The sequence below is a fragment of the Leuciscus leuciscus genome, assembly GCF_965113295.1.
Source record: "Leuciscus leuciscus genome assembly, chromosome: 8".
Lineage (NCBI taxonomy): Eukaryota > Metazoa > Chordata > Actinopteri > Cypriniformes > Leuciscidae > Leuciscus > Leuciscus leuciscus.
Window position 1 is genome coordinate 4068915 of NC_138732.1, and position 10531 is coordinate 4079445.

Sequence of the window (10531 nt, forward strand, 5' to 3'; positions counted from 1 at the left end):
ATGAGGGAGGGAAGCACGGTCATTCGAAAATACTACCGGGTTTCTACTGATACAAAGCTTAATGCTAATCGGTGAAGTATCCCTTTAAGAAATCAGCTATTAGTGAGTCTAACAAATGTACACGCACTTTTATTTGTCCTCTAATCTCAGTGAAGAAATCTCAGGTGTCCACTAGAGGGCAATCAGTCCACTGGAAACTTGTGAAAATGAGATTATTTTATTAGAACTATTATCATATATAATAATAATACAAAACATTGTGTTTTGAAACCCTGTAGATTCAAGCAGCAAACAAACACAGACAGTCACATACAGTACAAATGAACAGATTCACTTACTTACAGCTAACTAACACTGTTTTAACAAATAAGAGGTGTACACCAGATCAAAACTCAGTCATTCCTTCAACACTCGTTGCACAGGGATTCGAGGTCACATTATCAGAAAGCATTAAAAATCAAGTAAGCAGAAACACATGATTCAGTGAATGTGATCAAGGGACTCATATTCAAATCAACTTCATCATACCAGGCGGATTTATAATCAAAGTCCCTAAAAAACTGCAAAAAATGCTTTTCTTACTTATTTCTGTCATGTTTCCAGTCCAAATCTCAAACATTTCTTAAATCAAGATGCATAAAAGTAGTAAAATGAGATAAGATATTAAGTCTTGTTTCCGGGGGGGAAATTACCGGTAAGTGAGTTTTTGCTGAAAACAAGCAAAATTATCTGACAATTCTTAAAATTAAATGCATCTTAAATGGTACTTAAATACATCTTGATTTAAGAAATGTTTGATATTTGGACTGGAAACATGACAAAAATACTAAGTAAGAAAAGCATTTTTAGCAGTGTAATAATAACACGTCTCGGTCAGCAGCATCTGTGATTAGGGGCGTTCGCACCGCAGGAAAACGTTCCTAGGGGAACCATCCTGGTGGCTAGTTCCTAGAACTATCCGGTGCGAAAGCCCCTATAGTCAGTTCATGCAGGATGAGTCGGATCAAATCCTGTTTGACATCATTCTAATGTTAAGTCTCCTAAAAAATGACTTCATTTTGCAAAACTTCCGCTTTTGCTTCTTGACTTTTCTCTTTCTAGGATAAAACGCCTCCCAGTTCTCTCCGTCTCCTTCCCAAGGACCCCAAGCTCCTCCGTTTAGGCTGGGATCGGCTCTGGGATCTTCCGAAGGGTATCGAACGGGAACGGCGGTCCGGTTATAGAACGTCAACCGAGCCAAAAGTTGCTTAACGACATCCGGCCGACTCTCCGCGAGATCGTAGCGCTCGTACGGATCGTCCGCCACATTAAACAACCACAGGGATTTCTTTTGCTCCGTGTGTCGTTCCAAATTCCACCAAGATTCTGGGAAGTTTCCGAGCACCTGAGGAGGAATCCAGTCTCCGTATCCGGGATTTCCCGTCAAAAGTTTCCAGTCTCCGACTCGAACGGCTGCCTGTACGGCGGTATTCCAGATCCCATAACCGTTTTTTAAAGATCCGTGTCGCGCGGCGTTGTAAAGCGGATCGATATTATGAAGGATCTCCAATCGTGGCGACTCTTTCCCATCGCTAATGGCTTCCCACATGTCATATCCATCAAGCCCTTCCATTTGGGAAACGTTCCCTCCTGCGAGTCCCATTAGCGTCGGGTACCAGTCAGTGATGTGAAGCAAAGCTTTGCTAACTCTTCTCCTGCGTTTTAACAACGGACTGTGTACGAATCCGATCCCACGGACTCCTCCTTCCCAATACGTTCCCTTTCTTCCCCGTAAAGGCCAATTGCTCCCTCCAAACAAAGGCTGTCCGCCATTATCCGTGGAAAAAATGATTACGCTGTTCTTATAGTAGCCGTACTTTCGTAGCGCGTACGTAACGTTTCGCACCGCCTCGTCAACGGCGGAAACCATCCCGGCGTATTTCCGGCGAAACACGTTTCCCATCCGTCGATACGGATAGACGTATTCCCTCGGGGATTGTAAGGGAGTGTGAACGGCTTGGAAGGAGAGGAAAATAAAGAGGGGTTGGGATGAAGGATCGTGAGCGGCGAGGATTTTTCGTACTCGCTGCGCGTATAAGTGTGTGGAATAGCGTCCTCCCTGATCCCACGCCACTCTCTCGCCCTCGTGAAGGTCGTATCCGCAAACTCTCGGCCCGTCACACGATTTATAGGTGTAATAATCCACGCTTCCCGTCAGAGAGCCGAAGTACGTGTGGAATCCGCGACGGGTCGGGAGGCAATCGCGCTTGTAGAAACCCAGGTGCCATTTCCCAACCATGTGTGTGGAGTATCCCGAATCCTGCAAACGCTGAGGTAATGTGCGGAGGTCAAATGGCAAACAGCTGGGCTGGCGGGAGCGGATTATCGAGTGCTGGAGACCCGTATGGATCTGATATCTAGAGCGGAAGAGGAAGGGAAAATTAGTGGACCGGAACTCACATGAAATTCATACTTACAGATGCACTAAATAGCAAATCTCAACTGTTCGCAGCTCTAATCTGCTAAATGCAACGAGTCATGAACATATTACAGTTTTTCTCAAATGCTTAAACACATTTCTTGAAACTATGCCTCATATTCTCAAAACTGTAAACACAAATCCAACACCCAATTCCCCAAACATCCTATTTTCAGGCCAAAATGAAGCTCTACACTCAAAACCATTCACTCTTGCGGAAAAAACAAACTTTGCCCTCAGACATCACACACAAGCCCTCACAAACACACACACTACAACAATAAATCAAAAACAACATTTCCAAACTGTTAAGTTATGTTGCTTGTGGTAAACCTCATCCTGGACAATTGAAAATGTTTGTCTCTTATTCAGTGATAGACTTTTGTTTGCCACCACACCTCCCTGAAGGCTCTGATGATGGAGGCGACGGTGAGGTGACTCAAGTTTGGCTGTACTCGTTGCCCAGCCTCCCTCATAGTCATGCCATGGGCAAGGACATGGTCAACTAAAGTGGCTTGAATTTCATCCGAGACTGCATGTCTTCTTGCCCTTCCCTTTGAGTGAACAATATTGAATACTAGTGCTTTCTAAATGACCACAAGGCAATGAGAAATGAAGGGATTTGTGTGTAGAGATTTGCTGTGACAGTTCAACAACATATCTGACTCATGTGAAATGGGTGTGTGCTTTTTGATAAATGGCATTATGGTTTTAGAATTTTAGTTCAAAAGCCTGGTTATAGTGTTTAAGCAATTGAGAAAAACTGTAAGATATTATATCATTATAATCAATTTCATGATTTTATACTCTTTGAAACAATGCGTAAAGTAAAAAATGCTATGCAAAAAAACGTTACTACTGTATAAATATGGTCACACAATATGGTGAGTGAGTGAGTGATTGATGGAGTGAGTGTGTGTGAGTGTGTGTGTGTGTGTGTGTGTGTGTGTGTGTGTGTGTGTGTGTGTGTGTGTGAGTGAGTGAGTGAGTGAATTAATGAATGAGTGAGTGATTGATTGTGTGTGTGTGTGTGTGTGTGTGTGTGTGTGTGTGTGTGTGTGTGTGTGTGTGTGTGTGTGTGTGTGTGTGTGTGTGTGTGTGTGTGTGTGTGTGTGTGTGTGTGTGAGTGAATGAGTGAGTGTGAGTGAATGACTGAGAGTGTGTGAGTGAATGAGTGAATGTGTGTGAGAGTGAGTCACCTGCCCGTGATGAACTGACTGCGGGACGGTGTGCAGATTGGCTGGATGTAGTAGTTCTCCAGCTTCACTCCCTCCGCTGCCAGCTTGTCCAGTGTCGGAGTGTGTATGTCTCTGTTGTGGTAGCCGATGTCGTTGAAGCCCTGGTCGTCCGTCATGATGAAGATGATGTGCGGGCGCGGATGGTTCGGTTGCTCGACCTGGTTCGGGCTCGTCCAGTCCGGGGAGAGATGACCCAGACTGAGCAAACTCATCACAGAGAGCACTGACAGAGCCGGGTCTGTCATGATGGCACGAGGAGAAAATCATGAATGATCCACTGAACTACAGGATCAGATTCACAGCGTAAAGTGTGTGTGAGGAGACAGCGTGATGTGTGCGCGCGGTGAGTGGTCTGGCTGTGTGTCAAACACTAGTGAGCTTCCTTCCTCCCCTACCTAGATCGCACAACTGGTGCACGCGCCTTCGCTGCAATGGTTTTTCGAAGTCGTAAATAAGCTGAGCTATCCGTCTTTTTAATTATTTTCCGCAAAGACCTGAAATGTTATTCGGCTACTATCACTTCTTCCAGCAATGTCAAAGTTTTAATGTCCTTTACGTTGTGTACAAAGTATAGGCTAATATTTATGCTTTTTTATAATGAAAAAAAAGGGACTCAATGCATCTCTCTCTCTCTCTCTCTCTCTCTCTCTCTCTCTCTCTCGAATTTAATTTATCTTAAATGATATGTTACCCCTGGCTCAATGTTTTTTGTCTGTTTAATTTACTGGCTTTTTGTATACTGTTTATAATTATATTATTGTTATATATTATTATATTATTGTAACTACACTGAAAAAAATTATTCGTTCAAATTAATCATTTTTTTTAATCGAAAGTGGTTGCATTCAATTGATTTTATCTACATTTAAACAAATGCATTAGTTGAACTTAATCAATTTTAGTTCAACTTAATGCATTTGTTTAAATGTAGATAAAATCAATTGAATGCAACCACTTTCGATTTAAAAAAAAATTAATTTCAACGAATAATTTTTTTTTTCAGTGTATGTATTTGCTTTTATATATGTTCAGTAAACTTAATAATAGTAAATAACAGTATTTTAATAACAGTACTGACATACAGTATTTTTTACTGTACATGCCCAGAAATGCTGCACACATATGGCACAATATAAAGTCCCAAATGCATTTCCGATGCTATAATTATCTATGATGCCCTCTAAAGTACTGCATTATGCACAAAAATAATGCACACAAAAACAACGTTGCACATGACATATTCAGAAGAGATGACTGTGTGTATGATGTCTTGCCATTTCAACTTATAGCCTATAAAATAAATGCATTAACCAAATGCCTGGTTTGGAGTCACTTGTGCATAACTCTCCTGATTTATATTACCTTTTATCATCATGGACATATTATGACCTGCTTGGCATATTTCTTTTCAATGGATGTAGGAAGTAGCCTACAGTCATTTTTACAACCTTTCTCAATAAATGGAAGACAGACTTTAGATTTGAACATGCTGTTATTTTTGTACATTTGGTCAATGTTTTTATTAATCTCCAAACACAAGCTGAGGCCCCTAAGGATTCCTGCTATTAAAACATGCCGTAGAAGTATTTAGGGGGACCAGGGGTACAAACCGTGCTTGAACAGAGACAGTGTTTGTGCGCACAAGAGCTCTTTTATTGGGACGTTGAGCGTTGTTATTATATATGAGCTGGAGCTCACTGGATTCACTGTGTGGATCACCTGAAGCCACACACACTCAGCTGATAACATCTTAAAGAGAAACTGAAGACCTGCTCACACACTCATGTCAACACATTGTGCAATGAAGTCAACATTTCATTTTAAAATAAATGCAAAAAAGATATTCATGACAACTCGCTGAGTATTTTGCATATAATGTGGATATGACAATGTTGATATTTTTGGTCTTGGCGGATCAGATCTGCTACACTGCTGCTGATATTATTGCTGCTTTTGGTTATTATTGTTATTGTTGGTTATTGCTGTTGCTGCGGAGCAAGTACGAAGAGGGAGGGGAAGTTATTCCGATTCAATATTATGAGGAACATGAATAAAAAAAATTATGCACACAGATAAATAATTCATAATAAATACTACAATATTCCAGTAAAAACAAAAACAGTAAATTTTTAGACATGGTGACTTTAATAGGAACTTGCACTTGAGTCATAATTAAGTTGAATAAAGAATACACTTCAAAAAAAGAATCCTTAGAAACCGGGATTAAACAAGACAGGAATGTAACAAGTACTAGAAAAAAAATCGATTAAATTTACGGTAAAAAAAACGGTCAGCTGTGGTTGCTAGAAATTTACCGTAAAAAATACCGTGGCAACATTTTAGATTTTACAGACTATACTTAAATTTACAGTAATAAACCAAATTTAATTATCTGATATAATGTTAATTTACTGACTTATTGAAGTATTAATATCTGTTTCGAACCACAGTTACAAACCAACAACCACCAATTGCAGTGGAGAGCAAAATCACATGATGAAGTGAAGCTCATCATGAGCAGATCTTTCACAATAAAGTTAAAACTAATATATTGAAGCTGCACAGTGTCATTCACACACACACACACACACACACTAAACACCATCATGGTAACACACATGAAATTAAAAAAATGCAATAAACATTAATTCAACAACATTAAATGTAACATAAAACCCTAATGTACATAACTGATTAGAAAAAACTAAGAAAATTATGAAGAAACAGTTATTTCAACAAAAATACATCAAATGTGAAGCGTCACGCAGGGAATTGTGGGAATGTCCATTTACGTTTTTTCACTGTAAATTATACAATGACTTGTTCTTTTTCACTTCCAAAAACTGTAAATTTAACGGTATTTTACAGTAAAATTACATCAAATGTACCATTAGATCTATCACAGTTGTTTACCGTATATAGTAAGGAAACGTTCTGTTAACCAATTAACAGTTTCTCACTGTAGCATTTTTACAGTCTTTTACTGTTAAAATCACGATCACTCACCTAAAGCCATTTTGTCAGTGTAGCGCATTATAAAAGGGCTCAATGGCATTTACGGCTCAGATATTTGGCTTTCAAAAAACGTAGTTAAAAAAAACACAAATCTGTCTCGGAAACTGAGCTCGCATGTGCAAACAAGTTGTGTTCCACACAAAGTTAGCAGCCAATTTATTAGAATAAAATGTAACTGAATGTAACTGATTAAAAACAAAACTCCAGTGCCAAGTGGGACGGAGGCATCATATCTAAAAGTGTTCTCCCTTACCTGAAATATTTGTCCATGAAACATGAGTGAGTACACATTACTTTCCCCAAAAAACAACAACAGCAAATCCACTAAAATCTCTGAAGTCAGTTTTAGCTCAAACCTCCACATTCCCGCTGCCGAGCTATTACTATCTTTAATGTTGACTTTACAGAATAAATGCAAGCACTTTTAAATCCGTCTATTAATAGAACAACTGCTCATAAATCTACAAAATTTGATGTCTAATATTTAAAAAAGAGAGAGATTATAAATAAATGGGACCTCTTCCAAATTCCTTTGGTCTCAGTCACAGAATTAATATCTAACTGTTCCCTTGTTTGAATATGGGTGAGGTTTTATGTGCTATTTCAATACATGACCACCTGATGTCTATCAAGACTTAATTATTATAACAACTTTTTTATAACAAGTCTTTTTTATTTGAGACTAATTTACTGTTAAATTACATGTTACATAAGATCCTTGAGGCTTAGCGTATTTAGTTTTTCAGGGCCCTGCTGTTTTCCTAAAGATTTCTTTTTGTGTGTGAGTGTGTGTCAACAGTGGCGCGGGGGGGTCAACAGTGACTTTTCACTGTAAAATAAAAAATAAAAAATAATCCTGTAAAGAAACGGTAATAATATAAAACTGTAATTTAACAGCATTTATACCATGGTCTGGGTGAATACTCGATTCTGATTGGCTGCAGGGTGTCCATTATAAAGTGATAGAGGACACCTAGTAAAGGAGTTCTGGTGAAACTGACTGTTTACCGTTCGAAATGAATAAATAAATGCGCTGGCGACATCAGCTGTGAGTAACCATAGCAACAGGCAGTAAACTGAAGGCTTCTACGAGCTGAGCGGACTATAAATATCTCCGGTTGCTAAATAAACCGTCAGGCGTAACCAGGGAAACCAAGTTATTGTTTGTAAGAACTTTAGATTTCGATTGTAAAACTAATTAAAATATAAACTAATGTTTTAAAAATGTGTTATTTGGCAAGTGACCATGGTATAAGCGGGTTAATGCCCGATGAGGTGTCCATTGTCAGGTATTAATGGACTTCGGCAGAGGCAACCGTAATACCTGACAATGGACACCTCGTCGGGCATTAACCCTTACTAGCTGTAGCTGACAAAACGGTATTTAGTTGTTAATTTCAAAAACAGTAACACACCGTATTTTACGGTATGATGCTGGCAACCACAGCTGCCAGTAGTTTACTGTTTTTTTACAGGATAGTAAAATAGTCTCTCCTCTCTTTTAATAGTCTCTCCTACATTACTGAAATAATGTTCACTGTCTGTAAGAGTAAAATTCTTCGTGTGTGAGTGTAAACGTTTGCTCAGGTTACATCCAAAAACAAGATTCAGTTTCCCCAGGATATAGAACGTACACACACATTCCCCGAATGAAGAGTTCAGGTTCTGACCACCTCTGACAAGCAAACTCTCCTGAAAACAGCTCCACGTTTCTCTAGCTCTCCATCCATAAGCACTTCCACACACTCAGTGTTTACCTTCTGTATGAAAACAGATATCGATCATTTATGCACAAAAAACACTTTCAGGACTGGACGACATTAGATCCACACACACTCTCTAGAAATGGTGTAATACTCCAGACAAGAATATGGATTGTAAAAGCAGAACCTAAAGATTCAGAAATTGTTCACAGTAGGAGATAAAATTAATTTCCAAATTGTAGAATTAGAAAAGCCCTCACTGGACAGACTGCATGCGAACCTGAGATCCTTTGAAAGCTTGGAAGTGTGCCGTTTTACTGGAAGTGGTGGAGATGATTAAATAGAGTTAGTGTTAGTATGAGGGGAAGGGTTTTTAATAACTCTCTCACACACACACACACACACACACACACACACACACACAACGCCAAATTCAACAAGTCCTCAGACTCAGCTGCCTTCTCTTATAATTATTCCCTTTCATCTTTCTCTCAGACCATTAAAGAAATAATACACGTTAGATTTGTGGTATAAAGAATATGTGTTTAGTGAGTGACACCAAGGCTGCATTTATTTGATCCAAAATACAGTAAAAACTTTCATATTGTGAAATATTATTACAATTTGAAATAACTAATTCAATTAAAAAATATATGTCATGTAATACATTGTGTAAAATGTAATTTATTCCTGTGATGAAAAGCTGAATTTTCAGCATCATTACTCCAGGAAGAAGATGCATATGGACTCGAAAAGCTTGTTTCTTCATTGACCGCATTTAAAATGACATTGTTCAGACATTTTGCTGGCATTTACCTTTGGAGGGGTCTTAAAATCATGAAATTGACTTTATTGATATTTTTCAGGATAGTTGCAAGTTTAAGTCACCAAAATGTAAAATATTGCAGTATTTTTTTATAAATGATTTATCCGTTTTAATTCATGTTTCTGGTAATCTTGAATCAGAATAAGTTCCTCTCGCAGCATCTCTTCTCTTCTCTGATGATGTGGGCGGAGCAACCTGTCACTCACATGAGATCCACCAATAGCAAATCACAATCATCCAATCAATTCCACACAGACAACATCAAGCCCCGCCCACATTTGTTCTTGTTCCAGAAGCGTTTCACTCGGATATACGTCAAAATAGGGAGGAAAAGACTATTGCGGCTTCCGTTTTATGCCAACTTTATGCCATTTTTTAGGCTTAGGTGATTGGCCTCAAGTGTAGTCCTTGGTCAGATGAATTGCTGTCAATAGAGAAACATCATTTTTTGCCCACATAACGGTGTAGTTACAGCATGTAAGGAAACGCAGACGCTAACCAGCCAAACCCTGAACCCCTGGCACACAAAATCTCCTCTTTCTCCCTCAGATCCTCATGAATGGAGCTCTGTGAACACTATTACCTGATACACCCCCCCGTCAGCTGACCTGCTCACCATCATCACCCCGAAGAGTTTCTCCTTCATTACTCGAGCAAACGGAGCCAAATGTTAGGAAATTGTCAGTTTCATCATAGTCATGAAACTTTAAAACTGCTGCTGTATTTTGGATTTATCACAGGTTGATCTCACCACCCTGAATCCCTTTTAGAGAAACATGTAAACACGAGTGGGCTGCATCGCCCTAAAATAAACATATTGACACACTCCACAGCTCAAACCCTAATCCAAACACACCTGCTCACATTCATTTCACCACACTGGCGGGTTTGGATGTCTGGATCTGATTGGTCTTGATTGGTCGGAGTCGGGTGTTTGTGGTTTTACACTTTCACAGAGCTGTTTTCCCCTAGAGGACATGCTGACTCTGCTGTTCTTGACATCAGACAATGAGCACGACCTCACTGAACTGCTCAGGTAACATGTTCATCAAACCAGACCACACAAAACCACTCATGCATTGGTTGTGATGTGTCTCAGATCAAAACATGTGCTATAACACATCTTCATCACTTATAGATTACATAATATAAAGTGAAATTATAATTTTTTTAATCACTGTTGTCGCGTTCATGTACGTTCAACTCGTAAACACGATCTTTCCCACACACTTTAAATAAAACTACATTTCCCATGATCCAGTGCGCGCATTGCGAGAGTTCAGGGGTCAGA

At 39.3% G+C, this 10531-nt stretch overlaps 1 protein-coding gene across 1 annotated transcript; it reads right to left on the reverse strand.

Annotated features, from left to right (window-relative positions):
- Positions 1-182: 182 nt before the first annotated feature.
- arsia (arylsulfatase family, member Ia) lies at positions 183-4283 on the reverse strand. Its single transcript, XM_082177022.1, has 2 exons — positions 3658-4283; positions 183-2396 (listed from the first exon to the last, which is right to left on the reverse strand). Exons 1-2 carry the CDS (start codon positions 3939-3941, stop codon positions 1004-1006), a joined length of 1677 nt encoding a protein of 558 aa, XP_082033148.1. The 5' UTR covers positions 3942-4283; the 3' UTR covers positions 183-1003.
- Positions 4284-10531: the final 6248 nt, after the last annotated feature.